Below are 27552 nucleotides of genomic sequence, written 5' to 3'. Positions count from 1 at the left end.
ACACACAGACACACACAGACACACATAGACACACACACACAATACACCCACAGAGCTCTGGAGGGTGCTGATTCTCTCCTTGCACACAGCCAAAGTGACCTGGCCTTTTCAAAGCCCCTGAGCTCACCTGTCCTGAGTATTGCTGTGCCACAATGGCCTCAGAACCATCCAGGAAGGCAGGGGAGAGGGGCTCACTTACCACGTCTCGCACTCGCTTTGGATCTGGGCTCCTCTGTTGTAAGAAAGGCCTCCAAACTCACAGGGGCAGTCGTCGGGCGGCACACAGTCCCCATTCAGGTTCTCGTAGAGTCCCTCAGCACAGGCACAACCGGACTCACATTTGGTGGGTACCTGGGGAGGATGGATCCAGGGTCGGGGAGGGGCGGCGCAAAGAGAGGAGCCATGAAAGGCCAGGGCGGGCACATTCTGCTCCAAACCCAGCCCGCAGAGATGGTGGGGGCAATGGAGAGGACCCTGGAGGCAGGGAGGGCCCCAGTTTGAACCTCAGCCTTAGCCCTCCTTGCCAGTGTAACCAGGGCACTCCTCCTCCTGTTCTGGGCTCCCATTTCCCTCCTCAGTAAAATGAGGCAGCCGGACTCCATGCTCGTCATTGGGCAAGCCACCTCCCCATTGTGCGGCCTGGCTTCTCATGGCTTTCCTAAACTCATCCTTGCCTCCCCAAACTGGCCGCCTCACTGCCGCCAGAACTCCAGGCAGCCCAGTTCTCTAACTGTGCCCTAGGCCTGGGGCTGTCGGCAGCCCCTGTCCCCCAGTGGCCTTCTCTGTCCCTGGGGCCCAGCAACGGCATAGAGGGCTGTTTGGGGGAAGGTGTGGCTTTGCTTTGGGGTCTGCATCCCCAGGTCCTCCCCTCAGAGATGGGGGGCCCTCCCTGTTTCTGTCCTCTCCCCTCAGCAAAGAACTTACACAATCAGTCCCAGTGGCTAACATCTGGCAGGTGGGAGCGCATGCAGCACCATATTTACTGTCTGAAGACTGAGAGCAGGACAGATATTTCTTGGGGGCCTTACAGGACTCTGGTGGAGAGGAGAGGAAGAGGAGGAGGAAGAGGTGGAAGATGAAGGACATAAGGAAAGATATGGGGGAGAAGAAGGGGGAAGGGGAAAGAAAAGAGGGAGAAGGGGAGGAGAAGGGGAGGAGGGGAGGAGAAGGAGGAGGAGGAATGGGGGGAAGAAAGGATATGGGAGAGGAGAAGGGGGATAAAGGAGAAAGAGGAAGGGGGAAGAAGAGGGGGAGGGGGGGAGAAGGGGAGGAGGGGAGGAGAAGGAAGAGAAGGAATAGGGAAGAAGGAGGAGAGGAGGGGGGAGAAGGGGAAGAGAAGGTGGAGAGGGAGGAAGGGGAGGAGGAAGGATATAGGGGAGGAGAAAGGGAAAAGGGAGAAGGAGGAAGGGGGAAGATGAAGGAGAGAAGGAAGGATATGGGGGAGGAGAATGGGGAAGGAGGAGGGGGGAGGGGAAGAAGGGGAGGAGAAGGAGAGCTCGTGAGTTTCCCTGGATATTCCCCCCAGCCCAGGCTACTGGCTGTGGGGGCCTCCCCCCGTAACCCCTTCCCCGCATACCTGAGGGATCTGGAGGTTTGCCAGTACAGCTCAGCCTTCCGTTAACGCAGTAGCTACGACAGAGAGGAGGGCAGGGGTCAGCAGAGCCCCTCTACCCCTGAGCGGTCTTGGGGAGGCCAGTCAGGCAGACCCCAGCCTTTGGATCCCCACAACATTTATGAAGACACCGTGGCTCACACTGAGGGAGCTTGACTTGCCCAGTCCCCCAGCTCCCCATCTGTCGGAAGCCCCTGACTCCAGCCCTGCTGCTCCCCCCTCCCCACCACTGGGCCCAAGAGACCATCAAGCCTACCCCCTGATGATACACACAGAGTGAGCCCAGAGAAGGGAACGGACCAGTCCAAGGTCATGCAGGACCCCAGATGCAGAGCCTGAGGTGACAGCGAGCCCAGGGCGCTCCTGCTACCCTGTCCTGCCCATCATGTCCCACCCATCTTCCCTGGGGCTGCCAGGAGGTGGATGGTGGCAGTGGAAGCCTGGGAGGTGCGTTATGTTGGCGCTGCTACTGTCACCGAGCCCCACCCCCACTTCAGGCAAGCGCTGTTGCCCATCGGAGCGGGCATTCCTCTCCGGCTCAGAAGGGGAAGAGAAGGGGGCCGAGCGCTGAGCTGAGGACTATTTACCAATATTATCTCAGCGGATCCTCAGAACATCCTTGGGAGGTGAGAGCTATTATCAGCCTCACTTTACAGATGAGGAAAATAAGGCAGACAGTGACGAATGACTTGCCCAGGGTCACTCAGGTAGTAAGTGTCCAAGGCAGGATTTGAATTCAGGTTGGGTACTCCCTTCGCACACAGAACCACCCGCCACCGCCACCCACACCCCCCTGGTGCTGCCCCCCGTACCCATTCTCAGTTCTGTAGGTCTCTGGTCTAGGTCCCTGAGCTCCACTTCTGTGGTCAGTTCCAGAGACTAGGAGCTGGCCACCCGGCACACAGCAGGTGGGTGTGCACAATACCCCGGACTAGTGTGTGTTCTGTGTTGGATGTGGGGCTAACAAGACCCAGCCCCTGCCCACAGAGAGATAGCTCCTCACTGTCCTGGTGGGAGAGGAGACAAGCCAGCAGTGGGCACGGGGAAACTGAGAAGACAATGGAGGAGGTGCACAGGCCTCGGGTCAGCTGAGGGCCTTAGGGACACATAAGGGGAGAGGAAAGAGAGCAGTGGAAGGGGGCGGTGATCATGGGGAACTTGTCTGTGTATGAGTGTATGTTTATGTGTCAGTGTGTGAATGTGTGTGTCTGTGGGTGTATGATTGTGTGTGTGAGTGTGTGCATGAGTGTATCTATGTGTGTGTCTGTATGTTTGTAAGTGTGTGTGTGTGTGTGGTGTGAAGGACCTAACTTAGGCTTGGACACAGGTCCAACTGCTCAGTGCCTGCTGGTTCCCTCCTTCTTCTGGTGCCATTCTAAGCCTTTTTACGGTCTGACTCCAGCCTGCCTTCTGTACCTGCGTCCCATCTCTCCCCTGCGTTCTCTCTCCTGCTGTGCCCTTGAGCTTGGCGCGCCATCCCTTCAAGGCTCAGCTCATGAAGCACCTCCTCAGGTAAACATTTTCCCCTCAGCTCCTCGGATCCCTGCTTCTTTCCTCTTTGCAAGACCCTTTATTGACCCCTCTGGACACAGATTCAATTCCACCCATCCCCCTGCCTCTGAACTTGAGGTCAGTAACTTTCCAGCCTAGCCAGACTAAAAGATCATGCAAGAAGTAACCTCCCTATTGTCTCGGTTCTAGCTTGATTGGCACTGGTTCAGCAAGTGGAAGGCCCAGCTGTCCCCTTGTGCTGGGCATGGCCTAATGATGGGACTGTGGACGAATCACTTACTGACCTCATGCCTGTTTCTCCATCTGTAAAATGGGAGCAACCCACCTCCCTTGGGCCTCAGATGCTCAGAGAACAAGCTCACCAAGGAATTCCACTGATGATGGTGGACTGATCAGCCAGAATAAACTTCTGGTCTTCCAGGAAACAGGGGCATCGGGACTGGCGGACACATTCACTTCTGTGGTCCAGGTAGGTGCCTTCTGGGCAGTTACAGCCATCTACTGGGATGTCACTGGGGTGGCACTCGAGGGTGTGGTCAGCAAGGGACAGGCAGGTCCGGTTACAGGCTTGGCTGTCATAACTGAAGGTCTGGTTCCCAGTGCAGGAGACGGCTGTGAGCATAGGCCAGGAGGGAATTAATACTTGTGTGCCCCTCCACAAGAATGTTACAGAGCCACCCAGGGCCGCTGGTGGGGAGGCTGGTAGGTTGTGTTAAGGGGGTGGCCAAAGGTGTCCTGGAGATGGACAGGCCCCTTCCCCAACCAGGGGTGCTGAGGGCAGGCCTTGCTCCTCCCCCCAGGACAAGGGGGGTCCCTGGGGACACGTACTGCAGTTGTCCACAGTACTTCTCCAGTCGGTCAGGATGAGCCCCATGGAGGCACACATTCGGGCATAGGAGCCCAGGGCTGAGCAGATATAGGGGAAGGTCTCCTCGTAGTTGCAAGCTTGGTAGACACATCTCTGGAAGCGAAGCAGGTGGGGTCAGGGTGAGGCAGAGCCAGGGGTGGGGGGTAAGGCAGAGAGAGGGGAAGCAGCTTCCATAGGGACCCCAGGAGAGGAAGACTCAACCAACAGGTACCACTGCACCACTCCAGGCACTTTCTGGGACAGTGTAGATACTCCCCGCCCCCACCCTGGGAGGGGGCAACCTGGGCTCTCTGACTCCTGCCCAGCTGGGCACACAGATGTGGCCATGGAGTAAAGTGCTAGGAACCATGCCAGACCGATCTCAGAGTGGTGGCTCTTGGATTTTCTTCTCCTGTCCCTCATTTTTCTTGTCCGTGCCTTGGCCGTTTTAAAATGTAATCGCCACCCCCACCCCCCCAATTAACAAGCATTTAGTTTTCATTCCCTCCCATCTCCCCTCCCTCTCCCACCCCGCTGGAAAAAGAAGAAAAGAAAAATTGAGCTCTTGTAACAAATATGTGTTGATTTTTATTATTCGGTCTTGTCTGACTCTTCACGACCCCATTTGCGGTTTTCTGGACAAAGAGGTGTGGTTTGTCATTTCCTTCTCCAGCTCATTTTACAGGTGAGGAACTGAGGTAAATGGGGTTAAGTGACTTGCCCAAGGTCACACAGCTGGTGTCTGAGGCTGGATTTGAACCCAGGGCTTCCTGACTCTCTGGCACTCTGGGCACTGTGGTGAGCCTAGCTGTAGGCACAAACAAAACAAATTCCCTCCTCGGCTGTGTCCCCCCCCCCCCCCCGCCCCATATGTGAGTATATGGAACGCACACATGATACATATATGTATGCATGCACATGTGTGTATGTGTGTGTATATTCACACGTGCGTGTGCAGCTCCACACCCAAGCGTGGCTGGCCCCTGCTGCCTCAGCCGGCTTTCTCCGGCTTCCTGGGGTGTCCTGGCGGGTCCTTGCCCGTCCTTGCACTGGCCAAGGTGCTGGAGCCCTGGTTCCGCTCCCTCCCTCAGCATCAGTACAGACGAGTCTTCCTTGTGCACAGCCTGGAAGCGCTCGTCCCTGCTCCTGGTCTCCTGCTTAATGGGTCTTCCCTGAACGTCCAGTGCTAGGCCACCCCCAAAGAGCCATATGCCTCAGGCATGGTGAGGAGCTCCACCGCAGCCTCGGGACTGACCTCACAGGACAGGCCTCAGAGACTGCCCACTAAGGAGTGGCAGAGGGGCATGCCACCTGGCATTTCTGGCAATGGTGTTCCACTGAGGCAGCTGGTGGTGCCACAGTGCCCAGAGAACTGAGGAAGGCCTGAGGTCAAATCTGCCTGAGACACAGCAACTGTGTGACCTTGGAAAAGTCACTTAACTGATGTCTGCCTCAGTTTTCTCATACATAAAGTGGGAATAGTAATCACATCTACCTTAAAGGACTGTCATGGGGATCAAGTGAAATGCTTGGCACAGTGCCAGGCACACAGGGAGTGGCTGCTGTGATCCAGGAGGGGCAACCATGACTGAGGCCTTTGACCTGCCCAAGCCTCAGTATTGTCATCTGGCAAATGGAGATAGTTACTTCTACCTGCTTCACAAGCCCCAGTACTGTGTGGGAGAGCAGGGGTGAGCTGTGGAGCCCCATGCCGGGCATGCGCCTGTGAGGGAAGGTGCCACTCTACCTTGTAAAAGGGGGTCGGGTTCACTACCGCATGACAAGCCTCAAACACCGTCCCTGTCTTCACCAGCATGGAGCAGTGGGTCTCTGCACACATCTCTGAGTGAGGGAAGGCCAAGGTCAGGCATGATAAATGGGGCAAGATAGCCACCCACCCACCTTCTGTGCTCCAAAGGGTGGCAAGGGGAAGCTACCTAGATGTGTGCCAGGTGTGGGTGAGGTTTCAGGCTAGAGGGAACAACAGGGTTCCCTCTAGGGAGTGCCCAAAGCCAAATGGGCTCAGCCCCCACCCTGGACTTGCTGGGCCTGTGGTCCCAGGCTGGCCTTGGGGTCTGGGGAAGCTGGTGGTTGGTGGCAGAGCTGGCCTGGGGATGGGCTGGAGTGGGTTTCAATGGAGGAGAGGCGCTCCAGGGGACAGTGGAGCCAGGGGTGAAGGAGGCAGATGCTGGGTGGTCCGAAGGCATTGACCTAGGGCAGAAGTCCCCTGGACCCTTTAGCCAGAGGCTGAGGCCTGAGATCTTGCCCACTGAAAGTCCAAGGGTTGAGGCTGGAGGAAGGGCCTGAGGCCCTGGGGCTGCCCAGAGGCTGCTTGGTGCCCACAGAAAGTGCCAGCTGTGGCTTGCCAGGCCCGTGGGGGTGCCATGGATGGCCTGGGATGGGGGTGTGACTGCAGGGCCCAGAGCCTCTCTGGGGCACTCACTGTTGAGCTGGCTCATGGAGCAGGGGTCTGTCTCGCGCTCCAGGGCATTGGGGCAGTTTCCTGACCTCCAGGAGTCCACAAAGAGGGAGGCTGTGCCCTCAATAATATTCATGCTGCTCAGGAAGTCGTCTGTTGTGTCTCCGTTGTAGTTTCCACAGAGTCCTAGCAACAAGGACAAGCATAGCTGCTGGGATGTCCAGCTGTTCTCTGCATACCTGTCTCCATCCCTTGGAGATCCAGGTCACATAGGCAGCCTTAGAAGCTGGGGCCAGAGGGGACCTCAGACCCAGATCCGGCCAAGACATGGCAACCCCCTCGCCAAGTGGTCACCCCACCGTTTGACCTCTGCACCGATGGGGAGCTCACTACCTGCCCAGGCAGCTGCTTCTTTTGAATACCTGCAATTGGCTGTTTTCCTTTATGGAGCCTCCCTTGTCCTGTCCTCTGAGGCTAAGCAGAATTTGTCCAGCCTCTCCCCAGATGTCAGCTCTTGAAGACAGCTTTGACATGAAATGTCCTCCATCCCTGGGGTTCTCTTCTCTAAGCTAACCTCTCCCTTTCAATGGCTTTATTCAACAGTCTCGAGCCCCCTCCACATCATGGTCACCTCCTCGAAGGCCAGCTATGCCTCCAAGGTCTGTGTTTTGTAGCCTCACTGGCTTCCCTGGACTCCTGGGGTAGATCAGCCCGGCTCTGGGTGACCTGGCTTGGCTCATGGTGGTGAAGTCTCTGGGGAGGTACAACAATCCTGCAGACTGTGCTGGCAGGTACGTCAAAGCTGTTCAAAGCCAAGCTTGCCCCCTGCCCCTTTCCCCCACTGTCCCTCTTGTGCCCTCAGAGACCCTGGCTCCAGGCTGGGCAGTGGGAAAGCCCTGCTTCCAACCCTGCCTCTGATGCTCACTAGATGGGTGACCTTGGGCATCTGGGTAAACTGAGGCACTGGACCCAGAGGATTGACCGGAGCGTCTCTGAAGCTCTGCTGGGCTCCTGCCTGGGCATGGTGATTGAGGCTGCAGGGGACACTCACCTCGGGTATTGCCTTTAAACTGGAGGCCAACTTTTACATAGACCTGGAAGACGGGCCGAAGCTGCACCACCAGCTCCAGCCCAAAGGTGGTGGCCATCTGGAGGTGGGTGGAGGTCTGCCTGAAGACTGTGATGTCACCTACAAGGCATCCTACTCAGGCCCGGCCTGGGCCTCCTGCCCACCCTCCCAGGTGTTCCCTCCCTATCAGCTGGCTTGGCTGCATGGGAGGGGAAGTCTCATGGGACTGGATTCAGGAGGTGGTTGGGATGCCCCAGAACTGGGGAACTCCCATGGGACTCCCCATGCCTGTAGTAGGGTGAGGAGGGTGTCACCTGTAGCAGCTGCCCTGAGCCCAAGGGGCCTCAACATTGGCTGGGAGGCTGACTCTCTTTGACAGTCCTGCAGGCCCAGCCTGGCTCCTTGAGCCCAGTGGGGCTCTTTCTCCTCCCTTCCTCCCAATTAGAGGCTAGTGAGAAAGGCTCTAGGCTGTGCAGTGGGACCAGAGCAGTGGGCATCATTCTCCTTGCTTGACCACAGTTGTCTCAGGCCTTCCCAGCTCTGAATTTCCTAGCAGAGAGTCGGGAACCAATGAGGGCCCATGAAAGTGCCTGCAGTTGGGGAGGGGGCATTGGGCTCAGAATTGCCCTGCATGAGCTCTGCTCTGCCAGCTGACCAGGGACAGCTATGGGGTCCCATGGAAACTTTAAGCAGGGTGGTGGTGCCTACCAGGGGCTCATCATCACCTGTTTGATATGGTAGCCACTTGATGTCCCCATCATCTGTGAGAAGCTCATCTTGCGAAATCATGATTTTGTCCTGGAAAGGGAATGAGCCAGAGCCCAAGGAAAGGGGGAGGGGGAGATGGGATGGGGGAGCAGGGGATACAATGGGGGAGGACATGATGGTAGAGTGGGCTAAGAGGAGCTGGCCGGCCAGGGGAGGGTGAAGGTGAGAATTCACAACCACCCAATGACTTTGAGATCGTTGGGAGTTTGCTTCCAGTCAATGTCCCTCTGTGCCCTGGGAGTGCATATTCTTACTTTTCTTAACTTATCCATTTAGTCTTTTTCTCTCTGTGTCTGTCCATTTCCCCTCTTCCTCCCTCCTGCCCACTCATTCTCTTCCTTCCTCTCTGTCTTTCTCTGCATGCGTCTCTGTCTCTGTCTCCAGCTCTGGCTCTCTTGCTTGCTCTGTCTCTGTCTCTATCTTGTCTCTCTATCTCTGCCATGCTCTGTTTCTTTGTCTCTTTCTTGTTTCTCTCTCTCTCTCTCTCTCTCTCTCTCTCTCTCTCTCTCTCTCTCACCCACACACCCCCTCAGTCTTTCACACACTAACCATCCTTCCTTGGTTCAAAGTGAGGGTGGCACACCCAGGCTAGGAAGAGACATTTGTTTTCCCTGTCGGTTCCACGCCCTGGCACCAGCCCATGTTGGTGGCTCTTGGGGGATCTTGGGGGAGCACTTTGTTGGAGACACCTCCACTCCCACCCCAGGGCCTGCTTCAGGACCCGAGTAAGCTTTGGCTCTCGTTGCTTCCCCTTCTCTAGAAGAGATCCCTAAGCTCCACCCAGCCGTGCCAGCTCTGGCCCTGTGCCCTCAGACTACCTTGGTCGATGAGTAGATGACAGCTGTGAGCGAAGTCTCTGAGTGAGAGTAGCCAGATTTGTCGTACACAGCCATGAGGGTCCCATTGTTGGGCAGGTTTGGGCTCTGGGGGAGGGAGATGAGGACGGCCTTGATGAGGAGGCAATTGGGTGAAGAGGAAGCCAGAGTCTGGTCTTGCCTACTTCCTCCCAATCCAGTGCCCCTGAGCACTCAGTGGCCCGAAGCCCCACCATCAGAGAAGTGCAGACCGTCCCAGGGGAGCCTTAACACAGTCTCCCTGGAAGGTGCCCAGACAGGGGGTGGCCCTGCTCTGAGACCACCCTGGATTTTGTGGCTGCTAGAAATAGATCCATCAACCAACCAATAACCAATAAAGTCCCTACTATGTACAAGACACCAGCTAAGTTCCGGGGGTACAAAGCCCCAAATCCAACAAGTTCTGCCCTCAGAAGGCCTGCAGTCTAACAGGGGAGGAAGTAGGATGAACATGAGGTCATTTGGGGAGGGAGGGCACAGAGAGACTGGGGAAACAGGAAAGGACTCACAGGAGCGGGGGGCGGGATTCTAAGGGATGGCAGTGAGGAAGGAAAGCCTTCTGAGCAGGGAGGGCAACAAGGGCACAGCCACAGAGCGGGGGCATGGGGCGCCATGCGTGGAGAGCAAGTCGGCCCACATGTCAGGAGCACGGAGCACGGGGGAGGTTATGAAGGGCCTCGAAGGCCAAACAGAACATTTTAGGCTTGATCCTGGGGGTAAAAGGGAGTCCCTGGAGGTTACTGAGGAGGGGGTGTGTGTTGGTAAGCAAAAATGGGCTTCTTAGCACTTAGTTCAGCAAGTGCCCTTGAATAGCTTAGCTTTGTTCCCTTTGAGTATTTCATGGAGCCTTACTAGGTGCTAAGCCCCGGGCCCAAACCCCTATTAGGTGTAAAACCTTAGTGGGTGTGGATTGGCAACTAAGGTGGGGCCCAAGGTGGGGCTAACTCCAGGGAGGGCCTAGTTTACACGTCTGGGACAGCAGAGGCTTTTAGACCACGTGGGTTTAAGTCCACCTCTTTGTGATGATTCTAGGTCACGTGGGTGAGTCGCATGTGTGACTCACCCCTGATGCTGAAAAAAGATAGAAAAACCAGGGGTTGGCTGTCTGTTCCTTGGAGCTCCTCCCTACAGCAGTGGTGGCAGCATGACTCTGGGCCAACCCCTTGTTCCGAGCTCCCGGGCTGAACCTAGATGTTGGTAACTATGAATCTGTATTGGGTCTGTCTGTTGATGCTTCTAATCTGTTTGTATTTTGTTCTGAAGTTCAGGGTGCTGGATTTTTCCCTTGAACTAAGTGAATGCTGTCTGTATGCCGGATTAAAGTAAACTTGTCAACCCCTTCACCTTGCTTTCCTTAGTTAAGCAGATCAGAAGAACCTGTGCTGTTGGCAGCTTTCTGGGTGCTGGCTGTGGGTGGATCTTATACCCCCACAGAAGCTGCTAGCCGGATTGTGGAAACAGGGTGACATGGTCCATCCCATGCTTTAGGAAGATCCCTTTGGTGGCTGGATGGAGGCTGGCCTGGAGAAGGCAGAGACTGAGGCAGGCAGGCCCCCCAGCAGCCACTGCAGAGATCCAGGCTTGAGGGGAGGAGGGTCTGACCCAGGGAGGGAAGGGTGCGCATTGAGGGTTAGGGTGACAGTAGGAGGCACAGGAAAGAGACAAGATTTGGCCATCGACTGGATGTGTGGAGGGAGTGAGAATGAGGGAGCGAGGAGATTCCCACAGTGGTTTTTTCTCTTTTTAAAGGTCAGGGACATCGGCATGTTTTAAGGAGAGGGACAGTGCCAGTATCTGGGAGGGGGAAGATTAGTGACAGTGGGGATGATGGAGCAGGCAGTCAGTGGGAGGAGATGGGGTGGAAGGAAATCACTTGGGCAGGGGAGGGATAGGCCTTGGCAATGAGGAGGGTTTTCATGTGAGACTGGGTGAAGGGGGACGTGGTGGAAGAAGGCATTGGGGAGATGTGAGATGAGGAGGAGGAGGAGGAAGAGAGAGAGGGAGAGGAGGAGGAGGAGGGGGAGGAGGAGGACAGAGAGGAGGAGGAGAGAGAGGAGGTGGAGAGAGAGGAGGAGGAGGAGGAGGGAGAGGAGGAGGAAGAGGAGGGAGAAGGGAGAGGAGGAGGAGGAAGAGGGAAAGGAGGAGGAAGAGGAGGGAGAGGAGGAGGACGAGGGAGAGGAGGAGAGAGAGGAGGAGGAGGAGGAGGAGAAAGGAGAGGAGGAGGAGGAGAGAGAGGAGGAGGAGAGAGGAGGAGGAGGAGGAGAGAGAGGAGGAGGAGAGAGAGGAGGAGGAGGAGGAGAAGGGAGAGGAGGAGGAAGAGGAGGGAGAGGAGGAGGAGGGGAGGAAGGGGAGGAGGCCGAACGGTGGGGGAGAAGAGCGAGTTTGTGGCGACTGGCATTTCATTTTCTCAGACCCATCCCAGCCCCAGGGGTAACATGCATTACTGTCTTAGCACCTCCCATAGGGAATGGTGGCCCATGTCCAAGGTCATTCATTCGTGGTAAGGGCAGTTTCCCAGGAAGCTGACAGGGAACACAGGACATGATTTTGAGCTGGGAGGGACCTTGGCAGGCAACTAGTGTGACTCCCTCATTCTACAGAGGAGGAAGCCCAGGCCCCAGACCCAGGCTGGAAGCTCGGTCCTTTGGATGCAGAGCGCTCTGGGTCCTGCTGGGTGGCCGGAGCTTCCGACTAGCTTTGGGGAGAGGGGAGGGGGAAACCTTTATTCTCTCTGCTCTCCTTTGGAAGCTGATCCAAGGGACCAACTCTGCTCTCCACATGACGGGATTTCCCAACGCTGCTCAAAAAAGGATCCCGCCCCCCCCCTCCCCCACTGCCTGACGCACCACCATTAGCATATAATTCCTTTGTTCCCTCTGAAGAAAGCCAAGCTCTCCCACCCTCGCCCTGGCTCAGGGATGGTCATGTGTACTTGAGTATGAATGAGCTGGAGAAGTAGCAGCCCTGTTCAGGGTGCAAGCTAACCTCGGGCTGGGAGGTCCTGGGAGTGGGTGTGCAGGTGGAGGGGAGGCCCAGGGCCCCCAGGCAAACTTCTCCAGTCCTCACCTGGTCCAGGGCTGTCGCTGTCTTCTCTGCCCACTCTGGAGTGAGACTGTCTGAAGCAGCAGACATCCTTCTTGGTGACCTCCCCCCGCACTCCCCCAGTCCCATACGTGGGAGAGCGACTCAAGGGGTGGAGGCTAGGTGATTGAGGGCTCCCTGGCAGAGGGGGCCCGGTCCTACCTTGACTAGGATGTAGGTGCAGGTCCCATGAAAGCGGTACGGCTGGGAGTCAAAAGTGGTGACGAAGGATCCCCCCTCCAGGGAGCATCGGCCTGGACATGGCAGCTCGGTGCAGATCCACTGGCCTGAGGTGCACTGACTGTGGAGCACACGGCTCTGGTGAGGGGGGCCTACTGGCCCTCCATCCAGGCTGGGCCCTTAGGTTCTGGCTGATTTGAGGAGCCCCCAGAGTCCTGGAATTTCAGAGTGTGCCTCCACTGGGCTGTGGGGGTGAGGCTGATGTATGCATGTGTGTATGGGAGGGGGGTCCTGAGGGAAGCAGAGCTCCCCACTTCTGACTTTCTAGACTAGTCCTGGGCCAGGTTGCCCCAGGAATGAGGACTGCTGGGTCACTGGTAATCCACCAAGGCATAGAATCTTTAGTCATTCCTGGGTCCTGGGAGGGTCTGTCTGCAGAGCAAGACTATTGGGTGTGGGATCTGGGGCTGTCTCAGTGGTTCCCAGACTCCTGGGGCTAGAAGGGTCTGGCACAGCCTCCAGTCCAGCCCAGGCCTGACCCAGAACCTCCAGCATCTGCTTGGGGAGCTCCAGGGAGGGGGCTTCTGAGCTGTCATGAGCTGCCTGCACCGCTGTCCAAATGGGCTGTGCCCCATGGCTGACTCTGAACCTCCTGGGCCCTCCAGAACCCTCCCCCAACCCTGGGGACCCACCAGGTTCTGCAGGTGGCTTTCAGGACTTCTCCAGGGGCATAGATGGCTTTGTTAAACGTGCAAGGGCACTGATCGATGGAGACACAGCTCTGGTTCTTGGAGATGTCATCAAGTACCATACCTGTGGTGACAGGAAGCGTCCATGAACTTTAGAGCTGAAAGGTGAGTTGGCTCCCAGAGAGGGCTGGGGCTCCCTCAGGAAGTCAAGGAAATCCCGTTGGGACTGGAATAGGGTGCTCTGGTGAGGGCTGGGAGGCAGGGCCTCCTCTCCATAGCAGGGTGATGTGGGGGACCCCCCGTGGGACCCCCCCATCTTCTCCAGCCCCTCAGGGCCTCTGGGCCTCAGTTTACCTTCAGGGCAGAAACAGCCAAAGGTGCAGAAGCTGGGGCAGCTGTGTGCTGGGTTGGAGCATGTCTTCATGCAGGGCATCCCACACTCCTGGTAGACCTGGTTGGCAGGACACTCCCCCAGCGCTATGGTCACATGCCCAGGAGAAGCCAGCAGTGAGGAGAGGGACCAGCAGACATGCCAGGCCCCTTCTCCCTTCTCCCTTTCTGCCTTGAGTGGTGTAGCTTTGTGCTTTCTCTGCACTGGACTGTAAGCTCCCTATGGGGCAGATCTGGGTCCTGGCTGTGCTTGCACCCCTGCCCACCCCCCTGTCCTGGCCCCTGTCCAGGCCCAGCAAATGAGACTGCAGCCCCAGCTCTAGACCAGTAAGAGATGCCCAGGGAGGAGGCCTGGGGCAGGGCCCAGGAGCGCCTAATCACGGGGAGTCCCTGGGACCTGAGGGTTTTCCATGGGGAGGAGTTTCTCCTCCCCCTCTGTCTAGGGCTTTGTTGTAGATTCCTAGGTTCTGCCGAGGTCCCCAGGGTCACACAGATCCTAAGCATCAGCAGGACTGGAGCCCTGATTCCAGGTCAGTGATCTTTCTTCCACCTCCTCTGTCTGCAAAGTACTCTCCTTGGAGGAACAATCATGGCTATTCTCAGATGAGGAAACTGAGTGTCAGAGAAGTGACCACATAGGCTCTGTGACTGAGCACGCCTTTTCACCCTTCCTGCCTGACAGAGACTTCAATCCTGTGCCCCTGGCCTCCTGGCTGTCCCACCAACAAGAGCCCCAGGGGGCGGCCGGGGGATGGGGGTGGGGAGGGATGCTCTAGTCCCAGGCAGCTGCCAGCATTGGTCGGGGGGAGGCAGTAATCGTGGCTGTGCCTGGGGTGTGTGTGTGTGGAGGGGTGGTGAGGCAGTAATCCCAGGCGGCTGCGGCTGGGGTGTGTGTGTGTGGGGGGGGGGAGGCTGTAATCCCAGGCAGTGGCCCGGGTGGGGAGCAGATTTCTGGGGCCCCTGGGCTCCTGCCGCTGCCTACTGAACAAGCCAGGGGAGCCCCCAGCTCCTCCTGCCCCGGGCACTCACAGCAGAAGTTGGGCCTCCTCCAGTCGTTAACCTGCTGGCCACTCATGGAGCACTGTCGAGAGTACTCGGACAGTGTGGGGCAGCTGCAGTTGGGCCGGGCTGGCTCGGGGCAGGTCTCCAGGTCCAGCTGGCAGCGGGCAGCGAAGGCGGCCTTGGACACATTGCAGTTGGGACCGACCTGAGTCAGCAGCTGGAGACAGAGCTGGGTCTGTTCAGGGAGGGAGACGGGGTCACACTCCTGCGGCCGCCCCAGCTTTCTGAGGGTCCTAGGGTCCGACTGGGGGCCATGGGAGCTAGCACAGGGAAAGACATTCCCATCCCACAGGTGAGCCAACAGGGTCTGAGAGTCTGAGGTCCCTCAGATTCGAGTAGGGCTGGGCCAGGAGCTGCCTTGGGGCAATAGGACAGGGAGGGATGGGGGTGGGGGGGATCTGTCTGGGCACATTCAGAGTACTGGAGTGGGGGCAGTCCGGAGGAAGGCACAGAATCACCAAAGGGGCCACAGGCAGGTGTCAACAATCCCTCTGCCCAGCCAGCCTGTGCTTGGAGACCCCACCAGCGATGGGGAGCTCACTGTGTCCCGAGGCAGCCCAGCCTCTCCCAGCAGGCTGGATCTGGGATCCTTCCTTTATTCCCCTCTCCGGCTCCTGCTTCTGTCCTTTGGGGCCAAGCAGAAGGCTCCTCCCTCTTCCAGGAGACAGGCTGGCCAATGCTCCAATGCTCCAGACAGCTCTCACTACGGCACCCCCCCTTCCCTTCCCCAGTCTCCTAAGACATTGGCCTCAGGCCATTCCCCAGCCCGGTTGTCCTTCTCTGGACATTCCCAGGCTCATCACTGTCCTCTCTAAACTGTGACTGGTGTCCAAAGGTGAACTCAGTCCTCTGGACATGCTCCATACGGAGCAGAGATGAGCGGGCCTCTCACACTCTTCCCTCAGTCCTAGACCCTCTGCCTGTCTGATTACAGCTGTAACTGAATGAGCTCTCTGGACCTTCAGGGGATCCCAGGGAGGATCTCAGCCCACGCCCACTCCCAGATCTTTTTCAGATGACTCCACTATTGATCTTGGGCCCTGGCTGGCCCAGACCCCTCTGGGGGGAGGGCATGGACTGAGGTGGCCCAGGGCTGCCAGGCACCCCAACCACAGGCTCCCCCTGCTTCCCCCATTCCAGTGGCCCTGGCATGCTGGCTCACTAACATGCAGAATTGTCTTTGGTTCCTCTGACACCATGACTGTCTGGTCTGCGGGGTGGGCCCCAAGCATTGGCTGCCACCTGCCCTTCAGGGCTCACATTGTCTGCCTGGCCCTGACACTAGACAGCCACCCTACTAGCAGCCAGTAGCCTTGCAGGGCCTCCCTCCAACTCAGCCCCTGCTTTGAGATCGGCCAAAGGCAAATGTGAGTGGCTGCCTTCTTTTTATTGAGAGCAGAAGGGTCATGGCTCCTAGCCCAGGGGTATGAGGTCTCTTTCTGCCAGTGTCTGAGGGCTTTGGGATCTGTGCTGGGAGAGCCTGCTGGGAGGGGGTAGTACACTCACGGTGGAAGGGCTGACCTCAGGGAAAAGTGTGTGTGTGTGTGTGTGTGTGTGTGTGTGTGTGTGTGTGTGAGCATGTGTGTGTGTGGGAAAGAGTGTGTATATAAGTGTGTGTGTGAGCAGGTGTATGGGCACGTGTGTTGTCCCCTCCCTCCCAGCCCCGCCCGGGGCAGCAGTGCCAAGCCTTCTCCCGTACATGGTTCCTGGGCATCCTGTCGGCCATGGGCAGCTCCTCATAGGCACAGATCTCCGTGGGGTCATCCAGCTTCTGCAGGGCGGCGTACTCATATGGCTCCAGAAACTTGCCTGGCAGGGAGTGAGCGGAGTGTGTCACAGTTGGGCACGGGAGCTCCCTGCCAGCCTCACCTTCCCCAGGACAATGGAACTCAATGTCCATTTACCGTGGCATACAAAGACAGAGGGGGAAACAAATCCCTGCCCTCGAGGAGCTTCCCTTCACAGGGACATAGATAACAGGTAAACGTAGCCGTGGCACTGAGAAAGCCTCCCCCGGGAGGAGCCGGGGGTCTAAGAGGCAGCAGTGAAAAGGGAGAGCCCAGGCATGGGGGAAGGGCAATGCCCAAGCAGCCGAGGGAGCAGCAAGCAGGGGTGTCTGGCTCCAGTTTGTGGTGGGAGCCGTGGGAAAGGAGCTGGCAATGGGCAGTGTCAGGGGTGGGCTTGAGTCTCCTTCCTGAGACTATGGTGAGTGACCAAGGGGTCCTGGGCGGGGGGGCGGGTTGGGGGGTGCACAGTCAGCTGGGCTTTAGGAAGCTGATTTCTGTGTCCATAGGCCATGTCCCTATGAGGGGAGAGACATGGACCGGGACGGGAGCCACGCTGGGCAGGAAGAGGGAACCAGCAGCTGAGCCCAGAGCCTAGCTCCAGCCCTTTCCAAGGATCCCTTCCCAGGGCCTGTCCCCCTAGACTTTCTGCCTCTGACCGAGGCAGGAGGAGACCAGGATCTCTCTTGGGGGCCTGCCTGGGGCCAGTTCTGCTCCAGGGATCTGGAGGCCTCCCCTCTCATGGGCCCAAGATAGCGGAAAAGGGGAAGGAGGGGAGGGGAAGGGGGAAGAGGAGCGAGAGGGGAGGGGAGGAGAGGGGGGAGGGGAAGGAGGAGGGAGAGGGGAGGGGGCGGCAAATGTGGGCTCAATGCCAAATCAATTGGTCACCACCTTCGCTCTGAAACTCATTAGTTTCTTCTCTGTCAAAGTCCCCGCACAATCCGCAGGTCTTCTTCATGTACTTTGTCTCCACCATGACCTGGAGGGAAGGAGAGTGCGGCAGTGATCGGCCCCCACCTGGAAGTGCTCCAAGGAGCCCCTGGAAGCCGTCCCGGGCCAGACCTTACCATGAGATAGTCATCGTCATTCCACATCACCACCAGCTCCATCTCCAGGAGCTTTGCCACCAGCCGTACGTTCTGCCCAAAGGGCATAATCTGGATCCCATTGCAGGTGTAGGGCAGGCTGACCACCCTGGAAGAGAGAAGCCCTCAGCCCTCTGCGTGGCTGCCCTCCGCCATGAGTTAGCGAGTGATCTTGGCAAACAGAAGGTGAGCCTGCGGGGGGCACCTCGGGAAAGCTCAGGTCTGGAGCCTGGAGGTGACTGATGGGCCCAAGGCCATGCAGAGAAGGAGTGGCAGTGCCAGGCCTTGTGACCAGGCACTTCCCTGTTGCCAGCTTTGGTCTCCAAAGTCTGTGGTTCCCCTTCATTCCCGTCTGCATCGAGGGGCCGTGAGGTTGGGCCAAGCCCTCAGCAATGCCCTCCAAGACTTCTGTCCTCTGCCCCCCTACCCCTGGGATCCTGTCTTTCTTCTGGATCTTGTGGATCCTGGGTGTCAGCTCTGTCCCCTGGAACCCCCTGGGAGAATGCTGGAGCCCTGGCTCTGGGCCCGGGCACCCCCTGGGAGAATGCTGGAGCCCTGGCTCCGTCCCCCAGTACCCCCAGGAGAACAATAGAGCCCCGGCTCTGGGCCTGGGTACCCCCTGAGAGAATGCTGGAGCCCTGACTCTGGGCCCGGGCACCCCCTGGGAGAATGCTGGAGCCCTGGCTCCGTCCCCCAGTACCCCCTGGGAGAACAATAGAGCCCCGGCTCTGGGCCTGGGCACCCCCTGAGAGAACACTGGAGCCCTGGCTCTGTCCCCCGGGCACTCCCTGGCTCCAGGCCCACATGGCTGCCAGCAGGCAGAGCTTACCCAGCATCCTTAATGGAGATGACCGAGTTCTCCACAATGATGACCGAGGGCCCCACCTCAATGATGATCCTGGAGATTTTCCTGTCCCCGCCCCTGCGCAGCTGGATGTCAAAGTCGGGGGAGGCGTCGTTGCAGACGGCAGCAAAGATGTAGTTGCAGGTCCCAGAAAAGTCATAGAGGTGTTTGTCAAAGGTGGAGAAATGTCCCCCACCCCACGTCGAGCACCAGCCTCGGTTCAGGGCTGTGGGGGAGGAAGAGCAGGTCAGAGGTCAGTGGACCTGGTATCTGAGTGCCCAGACAAGGCAGGTGGGGGTGGCAGAGCCACTCAGTGTGAATGGTGACTGTGGCCCAGAGCTGGGAGGGTCCTTAAGAGGCCTGCTCAGGAATCCCTTTACAGATCCTAGCCTCTCCTTGAGCACGTCAGGTGACAGGGAGCTTACTCTGAACCAAGAGAGTCTGTTCCTATTGTGGGTCAGAGAGTTCCTTCTTGGACTGAGTCTGCCCCTTGTAACTTCTCCTGGGGTCCTGGTTCTGCCCTTTGCAGTCATCAGAACAAGTCTGTCCCTGAATCTTCCTTGTGATGACCCTTCCCAGTGGGCTTGTTCCCCCACCGCCTTTTCTTTCCCAGGGTCAGTACCTCCCAGCTCCTTAGCCATCCTCATCAGCCTGATTGGCCTGGGTACACGTCCCAGGCAGTGAGGAGGCCACTCAGAACAGAGCATGGTGCTCAGAGGACAGTGGGACTCTCACCTTCCCTGTCCTGGAAGCTAAGCCTCTCCCGATGTGTCCGGACATGGTGTTCAATGCCTCAGGTGCCACATCCCACCCCGCTGACTCCCTGCTGTCCCAGGACTAAAAGTCTACATTTTGTGGGGCTGGACTGCTGCTAAGCCTGTCACACACCTCCATTCTGTACTGGCCAAGGGAAGGCCTTGAACCTAAGCGCAGAACCTTCCATTTGTCGACTCCGGTTGTCCTGCCCATGGGGTTATTCTGTGGCTGCCAAGGTCCTGGCCCTAGGCAGCAGGAGGCAGCCCTAGGGAGTCAGACTCGGCTTCTTCATTTTGTAGGGGCCAAGAAGGGGAGAGAATAAGCATTTAGGTAGCATCTCCTGGGTGCCAGGCACTGGGCTAAAGTCTTTCTACGGTCAGGGAAGACCCTAGACTTGGAACCCTTCTTTGATTGGGTGGCCTCAGAGGCTGGCAGCACCACCCCAGAGGGATCCGTCCTGCCCAGGGGCCACAATGCAGCCCACCAGAGATTGCAGGCTGGGCCCAGGGGCAGGAGGGCCCATGGCTTCTTCTCCTCTGCTGCCCCGGCAAGGTCAGTGTGCCCTTGGAGGAGCACAGGGATGGAGCTGGTTTAGCCCCACTTCACTCAATCCTGACACATTTTCTCTTCTTTTCTACACCCCCCACCCCATGCTGGGTAGGTGCCTCCCCAGCCCCCGCCCCCCCAGGCCACATTCTAACTTACTGGAAGGAAGGTCCTTTTTCTCCTCCTTGGCCAAGGATACTGCAGCCTCAGGGCCTAGTGGCAGAAGGAGCATCTCAGAGCAGTGGAGGCTGTGTCTACCCAGCCCCCTCTCTCTGAGGCCCGCAGCCTGGCCTCCCCAACTCCCTTCTCAGTTTCCTCTGGCAGGGTTTCCCAAGGAGGAGTTATGGGGTGCCAAGCATCCAGCCTCCCAAGGTTTTGTGACCCCTCACTGGGTCCCTTGTAGGGTCCCGAGGCCCTGCCTGGACATGTGCTGGGGCCCATGGTTGATTTGGGCCTCCTACAAAGGGGCCACTCTGTCCTCGCTATCTCACAGGCAGGTCTGAAACTCTGGGGAAGTTGGCTGGCTTGGGCCCCAGGCCAGGTCTTAGAGCCCTGCAGGTCCTGACCTCTGGCAGCCCCCAGCTTCCTGCTCTGAAGGAGCCCTCCCCTAGGCTTGACAAAGCCCCTCCTTCTTTGTGGGTGGGATGGACCCTTTAGTCCCATTGAGGACACCTTACCTGTGGTTGTCTGAGACCCTGTCCTGCTGCCTGGAGGAATAAAGACACCAGGAAGAGGGGTCAGTGTGCCTGACCTCTAGGGGCTTCGGGCCAGGGGCTAAGAGATGCCTACGGATAGGTGGGGCCAACATCATCCTAGCCTTTACTCCGGGGAGGCAAGAAATGGGGAAATTGTGAAATTGAGTCAGGAGAGCTCGATCCTGGCACCAATGTGGCTTCCTGGCCACGGGGCAAGTCCCTCCCTGCTGCTGAGTCTCAGTATTCTCGTCTGTCAAATGAAGCTGATGATTCCTCTCATGGCCAGGCCATGCCTAAGCCTGCTCTGAGGAATGTGCCTTGCAAACCTCAAATCACCAGAGAAATAGGAGCTCAGCCTGGTGAGGGGGTCTGATCTGGGGAGAAGCTCCTCAAGGCAGGCCCAGGGTCCTGGCCAGGAGGTAGCGCACTATCCCAAGGACTGGTGGACACAAGGAACCTACCATCCAGAGCTGGATTAGAGGCCATTCAGGCCAGCTTAAACAGGGGAAACCAAGGCCCACAGAGAGGTGGGATGTGCCCAAGGTCCCATGGGGAGGAAGTGGGGGAGATGAGATTTGAACCCAGGGCCTTTGGCCTCAGCTTCAGGAGTCGCACAGTTTTATCCAATCCTTCTCTGGGTCTCTGCCCCCTAGAAGTGCCCAGGACAGTGCTAGAGATCCCAGAGCTGGGATTGACTCACCCAATGTCAGGGCCCTCTTCTCTCTCTGGTGTAGTTTGTTGGCAAAGTAATTGTCCTCCAGGCCTGTCCAGGGAAGAAGGTGGCATCCATCAGACATGCAGTCCATTCCCTCATCACCCCTCCCATTGTTCATGCCCCATGTATTAAGCATCTACTATGTCTAGGGCCTGTGCCAGGCATAGTGCCCACCATCAGTGAGCTTGCATTCTACATGAGCATTGGTGAGGGGCAATCCTACTGCTCTGTGGAGCATTGGAAAAGGCCTTCCTTAAGGACATGACCCCAAAGGGCAGACCCAGGAGCAGAGGGAGGAGAGGATAGGGGCCAAGCTGTGAAGGACAGAACTCGCCTGGCCCTTTGCCATACTGGATACCCTCCTCTTGAGCCTTCTACCTCCCTGGGGTCATGGCAGTGGAGCTGGGTTCTCAATGAAGGGTTGGGGTTTGGCAGAAGCAGCAGGGGGTGCCATTCCCAGCCTAAGGACCACAGGCTGACTGACCACCTGAAAGCCCAGAGCTGGTATGGAGGCCAGAGCCTGGTCCAGCTTGGCTGGTGAAAGGGATGTATGGTGGGGAGTTAGTAGGAGCTGGATCTGGAAAGGCAAGGTGGCACCGGTCTTGGGAAGGCCATCAATGCTGGGCAGACAGGTTGGCACTTTCCTCAGTAGGCAAAGGGAAGCGATGAAGACCTTTGAGCAGGAGAGGGTGTGGAAGAGGGTGACTTGGCAACACATAGAGTAGGGATCCTACAGTGGAGGGAAGAGAAAGAACAGGAGGGAAGTGGAATTGGCCCTACAGGTGGGGCCAGCCAGGGCTTGGCACAAGGCCATGCTGTGGTCACTGCCTGGTCCACTCCTTGCGCTTTGCCACTCTGAAAACACAGGCAGACCCCTGGGCAGGCGATTAGATGCCATTATCAGAGGCCAAGTCCATTTCTAGAAGGCAAGAGAATCAGGGGGCCAGTGGTGAGTCAGATGGGCAACTCAGAGCCTCAAATCTGCCCGAGGGGAGGACAGAGCATTTGTGAAGGGGAGAGTGAGGGACAAAGACAGGGATGGGGAAGAGGGAAGGACTGAGCGCTCCCCTTCAGCCTGGACACCTGAGGCTTCTGTCAGCACCCAGGCCATACCTGGGAGCCCAAAGAAAGGTCTCTATCCCTCAGCCTGGGCTGGCTCTGGGCTTGCCCTGCTCTAGGCCTCCACTCAGAGGGTGCAGACACCAGGAGTCCAAGAAGCAGGTGAGAGAAAAGCAGTGAGGACCCAGAATGGAGCTCAGGACTGGCCCACAGGCAGAGGATGTGGCACAAATAATGAGCCAGAGAAGGAAGAGATGGAGCGCTAACCAAGGCTCATTGAATGGCCATCATAGCCAAAGGCTGCGGAAAGGTCAGAAAGGAGGCACACCGTCGGAGAAAGGGTCATTAGATGGGTGGGTGGGGGGCAGAACCAAGATGGTGGATTAGGGGCAGCCACCCAGCTGAACTCTCCCAACATTCCCCTCCAAACAACTTGAAATAATGCCTCGAATCCTATTTTGGAGTAGTAGACCACAAAAGGTCAGAGTGAGACATTTTTTCAGACTAAGAAAACTTAGGTTGGTAGGAGGACTTTGTGACACCAGGGTGGTAGCCTGTCTGGAGCCCATACATGTGGCTGCAGCAGCAGCTTCGGGAGCTCAGAGACAGAGAGGGGGTCAGACAACTGGTCAGGGGACTCTTGGCTGGCACCGGGTGCAGCTGGAGCTGACTGGCCACTCCTTTGCCCATGCACAGCTCTGGGTCGCAGTTCCAGGATGGAGAAGAATGCTAGTGGTCAGTCACAAGGGAGGAGAGGTCCTGGTCACAGTGCCAAAGCAGAGAGGAGCACTAGCGCTTGTGCTTGCAGGGGAGCAAGGCCCCTACCAGAGTGCAGACCAGGGGAGCAATGACCATGCCTCTCCTTGGATCATACCACTTTGGGAGCACCAAAGACTTGCAGGCCCCCAGAACTAGCTCTGAAAACAGCAGCATGAAAAAGCCCAGAGCTTGGGACAGAGCTTCCCCACCCCAAGGTGAGCAGAGCTCAACTTTAACATAAAGTTCAAAGTCAAGAAATAGCTGGGAAAAATGAGTAAGCAGCAACAAGAATCTGACCATTAAAAAGCTACTGTGGTTGTAGGGAAGAGCAAGACATAAACAAAGAAGACAACAGTGTGAAAACAGCTATAAGCAAAGCCTGAAAGGAAAGTGCTAATTAGACTCAAGCCCAACAAGGATTTCAGGAAGAGTGGTTGAGGGAAAATCGGGAAAATAAGTAAAAATTATGCAAGAAATTATGCCAAAAATATATGAAAAGAGAATTAACAGCTTGGTAAAAGAGACACAAACAATACTGAGGAAAATAACACCTTAAAAAACAGAATTGGCCAAATGGTAAAAGAGTCACAAAAATCCATGAAGAACTCCTTAAAAAGTAAAATTAGCCAAATGGAAAAGGAGGTACAAAAATTCACTGAAGAAAACAACTCCTTAAAAATTAAAATTTGCTAGGTCTATATCCCAAAGACATCCTCTCCCCCCAAAAAAGGTAAGGATCTATTTGTACAACCATATAGCAGCTAAGAACTGGAAATCAAAGAGGTGCCCATCAATTGGGGAATAGCTAAACAAGCTGTGGTATGTAATTGTAGGTGTAGGGTGTGTTCAGAGAAGACTCATACCTCTGGTGTGAGGGCTGCCAAGACCTTTTCAGGCCTGCTTTCCACCTTTGGTGTGTACTTAACTCTCACCTGTGGCTCCAAGAAGCTGTAGCATGCACAGTGGCCACACCCCAGTAAACCATTTCAGCCAATGGACTAAACCAGGCTGAGGGTAATTGAGGGGTCTCAAACCCATTGGTGAGTTAGGGGGTGTCTGCCCCAAGCATGTGAAGACTTCCTCTGGTGGAATGGGTGGATGAGAACAATCTGTCCCAATGGCCATGAAGGCCATCAAGGAGCCCTTAGAGCTTTTTTAGACCTTGAAGACGCCAAGGTCATCTGCTGCATCTAGAACCATCACCATCTTCTTGACTCTGTCCTGCCACTAGACTGTGATGACTGGAGGAGAGAGTGAGGCTGGCTTCTTGCAGCTCTGCCTCACTTCAATCCAATTTACACTCAAGTCAAAAGCCATCATCCACACCATTTTACCATTTTTACATCTCTCAAAGTCCTGTGGCAACAGGCAAGTGACAAAGCAGTAGGTGCAGATACACTGGGAGCTGTAGTCACAACCCTGCACACAGGTGGGCCAGGCCATAGGGTCATCTCCACACTGGAAGCAGCAGCAGGATTTGGCGGCCCTCAGGTGTCTGAGCAGCCTTTTAAGGATCACACTGTTCACCTCCTGGTCTGAGGAAGTGGCTAGAAAAGGTGCCCTAAAAAGAGTCTGCTTACCCAACCCTGACCTGATTACTGTGGCAGGTAGGGATCCCACTCTGCAGTTGAGATACACACACACACACACACACACACACACACACACACACTTCAGCGAAGATGATTCCACTCACCATTGAAATATGGAATGTGCGCACACTTATAGACAACACAAAATCCAGCAGCCCAGAGTGAAGAACAGCTCTTGTGAGAGAACTCAGCAGGAATCACTTCCAAACAGCAGCCCTGAGTGAAATAAGGCTGGGAAAGGAAGGCCAGCTTCCTGAAGTTGGAGCTGGATACACGTTTCAATGAAGTGGCCGCAGTGAACGGGAGCCTGCACCGTGAAGCTGGTGTAGGTTTCGAAATCAAACTCATCTTGCCAAGAAGCTTGTATGCCTCCCAAAAGGAGTGAACGACAGGCTCATGACAATGCAGCTGCCACTTGCAGGAGAATGTCACGCCACCATCATCAGTGCCTATGCTCCCACCATGACAAACCCTGATGAGGTCAAAGAAAATCATTTTGAAGACCTGATACCCCTTATCATCCATGTGCTGAAGGAGGACAAGCTTATAATTCTGGGTGACTTTCATGCTACCAGACTACCAGACTTGGCAGGGAGTCCTAGGGAGGAACGGAGTTGGAAACAGCAACAGCGGTGGTCACTCACTACGGAAGATGTGCCTCTCATGACCTTCTCATCACCAACGCTGTCTGCCGTTTACCTAAACACAATAACTTCATGGATGCACCCTTGCAGCAAACACTGGCATTTAACAGACTGTGATTTTAAGGAGAAGAAACAGACAGGATGTGAGAGTGAGGAAGGTAACACAGAGTGCTGGACTGATCACAGACTTATCCTCTCCAGGCTATATATTAGAATTCAACAAAAGTGGTAGTGCCCAAGGCCAAACGACCCCCGGAAGAATTAACGTCAACAGATAGATTAGAGTGCTGAGGGCTGGCCACTCCCTCACAGAGGGCAATGAGTGATGTTGGTCCTCAGCACTGGGTAGAAGGGGCTGCCTCCACAGGGAGTGAGCTCCCATCACTGGGGCACTCTGAGAAAAGACTCCATGGCCACGAATCACATGAGTTAGACACACAGCTCGTCCCTTCCAGCTCTGAGAGTCTGGGTTAGGTGGGGGAGGGGAGGAGTCTGGGCTCCAGCTTCTTTCAAAAGGACCTGACCCATTGTTTCAGGTGAGTCACTGTCCTCACCTTCCCTCAGGCCCCTGCTCCTAGAGAGGCAGCATGGAATAGCACCTAGAACTCTGGACCGAGTCAGGAAGAGCCAGGTTCAAATCCCACCTCAGGCCCTTGCCTGCTGTGTGTCTCTGAGAGCAAATCTCTCTCTGTGTCTCTGTTGCCTCATCTGTAAAGGGCAGAGCCTCTTCAGCTCCCACCATGTAGGAGGGAAGTCTGGATGGGCCAGGCAGGTTCCTACCCTTGGTGAAGGTCCATTGGGGGGTGTCAGGCTATGCCACAAGGCTCAGGGCTCTGGGATAGCCTTGAGCAGGGAGAGGGAGATGCTCTGGGACCACCTGGGCTGGGCAGACACTGACCATGCAAGTATCTCTGGCTCATTAAGAAGGGGCCTAGGCTCCCTGCAGCCAGGTGAGCCCCAGGGCCTTCTAGGGAGGGTGAGGGAGGGGGCAGGGGGCTTTCTGGCTTCTTGTCAGTGAGGGGCAGGAGCCAGTGGGCTCCCCAAGGCTCTTGACAGGCATTGGGAGTTGAGGAGGTGAGAGACAAGGCCTGAGAGGCATTCCTCCTTCCTGAGCCCTGGCACCCTGGCATTGGCACGAGGACACCAGAAGGGCCTGCGCTGCATGTGTGGGCCAGTTCTTGTAATTAATAAGCCTTCAGAGAGCCAGATCCTTATCTGCTATGCAGCTGAGCCCCTAGCTGAGATGTGCCAGGAACACCCTGTTCTCGGAGCCTCGCTGGGCTTCCTGGGTCTTAAGTAACATTGGTATAGCAACCTTCCCCTGGGGAGGCTATCATTTCTTTTCCCATTCCAGCCCCAGAGGAGGGAGGCATGGATGCACCCAAGGATACTTCCACTGGCCTGCCCTCCCTGTAGGAGGCCCAGCCTTCCTCCCACAGGTCAAAGGCAGGGCCTGGCCTCCTGCCTCCAGACCTGGCTGCTTTCCAAGCCATCTAGAACATCTGGAAAGAGGCCTGGCCCTCCAATTGACCGAAGGCAGAGGCCCGGGTTCTGAGTTTGGGCTCTACCACTTAACTCCTGGTGTGACTTTGAGTAAGGCCTTTGTCTTTGCCACACTTCACTGTCCCCGTAACAGGGGGGTAAGACTAGACCATCCCTAAGGCTCATGGGAGCTTTTACCCAGAATGTAGCAGGCCAGTCTTCCTTGGAATTGCCCATGGCTTCCTGACCAGCTGTCCAGCCAGGAGGTCCTTTCTGATGCCTGACCCAGTCCTCCTTGCCTGCAGCCCAGAGAGTCTCAGCTGCCAGGGACCCGCTGGATGGAGAGGGCATTGCAGCTCCTGTCCACAGGGCCAGGCTCTCTGTGTGAGCTGAGGGAGAAGTCTGCAGGAGCTGCCACTGTCTGCATAGCTGAGTATTAATCCAAATTGGCAAACGTTAGTAAGGGGCTATGTTGGGTGTTGTGGGTGAGAAGATACAGATGATCCCAGTCTTGCCTCTAAGCAGTCCTCCCATGCTTGGTAGTGACTGGGAGCAGGGTGGCAAATGGAATCCATCGGATGACGAGCTTCGGAAGGGGAGCCCTGAGCTGGCGGGGATCATGGGAGGCTTCCTGTGGAGCAGGAGGGCTGGTGCATTTGAGCCCTGGGAGATGATCCTACCCTGGAAAGATGAGCAGGGTGCATGTGCCAGGCCTGGAGGGTGGCCCCACAAACATATGGAGGCAGGAGGTGAAAGTTGGGTTTGAGGAGCTCTGAGAAATCAGCCTTGATAAGGAATGTGGGAGAACAAGGTTCAGTTCCAAGGACTCCTGCCTCAGTGGGCAGGCAGGGCCTTCTCTCCTGGCCAGGCCCATTGGACTCTGGTAAATGAGCAGGTTCAGAAAGGTGAGAAGCTGCTTAGCTGGCTGGGACTGTGGAGCCACAGGCAGCCCGAGAGGCCTGGCCTTAAGCTCTTCTTCTATACTGACCAGCTGAAGGATAGTCCAGATCATGTCTCCTCCAGGCCTCAGTTTCCTCACCTGTCCAACAGGCCAGTGATTTGTGCAGCAGTTCCCTCCCAGGGCCATCATGAAGCTCGCCCACATATA

General features: G+C 56.7%; 1 protein-coding gene across 1 annotated transcript in view; it reads right to left on the bottom strand.

The window, feature by feature from the left end:
* MUC6 (mucin 6, oligomeric mucus/gel-forming) overlaps nt 1-26795 on the bottom strand; it is a 42741-nt gene extending 15946 nt beyond the window's left edge. Inside the window, exons 1-28 of the mRNA XM_036765331.1 lie at nt 26693-26795; nt 25861-26085; nt 24592-24687; nt 22539-22696; nt 21689-21763; nt 21389-21581; nt 20894-20956; nt 20176-20205; nt 19658-19711; nt 19327-19515; nt 18182-18422; nt 17335-17461; nt 17156-17246; nt 16183-16292; nt 14451-14658; nt 13386-13508; nt 13035-13155; nt 12325-12463; nt 9046-9150; nt 8185-8257; nt 7442-7579; nt 6415-6576; nt 5719-5813; nt 3953-4085; nt 3487-3736; nt 1577-1629; nt 925-1034; nt 200-351 (exon numbers count right to left, since the gene is read on the bottom strand). Coding sequence (XP_036621226.1) covers nt 200-351; nt 925-1034; nt 1577-1629; nt 3487-3736; nt 3953-4085; nt 5719-5813; nt 6415-6576; nt 7442-7579; nt 8185-8257; nt 9046-9150; nt 12325-12463; nt 13035-13155; nt 13386-13508; nt 14451-14658; nt 16183-16292; nt 17156-17246; nt 17335-17461; nt 18182-18422; nt 19327-19515; nt 19658-19711; nt 20176-20205; nt 20894-20956; nt 21389-21581; nt 21689-21763; nt 22539-22696; nt 24592-24687; nt 25861-26085; nt 26693-26795 — 3617 coding nt within the window. The remainder of the gene's footprint in view (nt 1-199; nt 352-924; nt 1035-1576; nt 1630-3486; nt 3737-3952; nt 4086-5718; nt 5814-6414; nt 6577-7441; nt 7580-8184; nt 8258-9045; nt 9151-12324; nt 12464-13034; nt 13156-13385; nt 13509-14450; nt 14659-16182; nt 16293-17155; nt 17247-17334; nt 17462-18181; nt 18423-19326; nt 19516-19657; nt 19712-20175; nt 20206-20893; nt 20957-21388; nt 21582-21688; nt 21764-22538; nt 22697-24591; nt 24688-25860; nt 26086-26692) is intronic.
* Nucleotides 26796-27552: the final 757 nt, after the last annotated feature.

Source organism: Trichosurus vulpecula, chromosome 6 (assembly GCF_011100635.1).
Source record: "Trichosurus vulpecula isolate mTriVul1 chromosome 6, mTriVul1.pri, whole genome shotgun sequence".
Taxonomy (NCBI): domain Eukaryota; kingdom Metazoa; phylum Chordata; class Mammalia; order Diprotodontia; family Phalangeridae; genus Trichosurus; species Trichosurus vulpecula.
The sequence above is the reverse complement of the archived record's forward strand: the minus strand, read 5'-3'. Positions and strand labels throughout refer to the sequence as shown.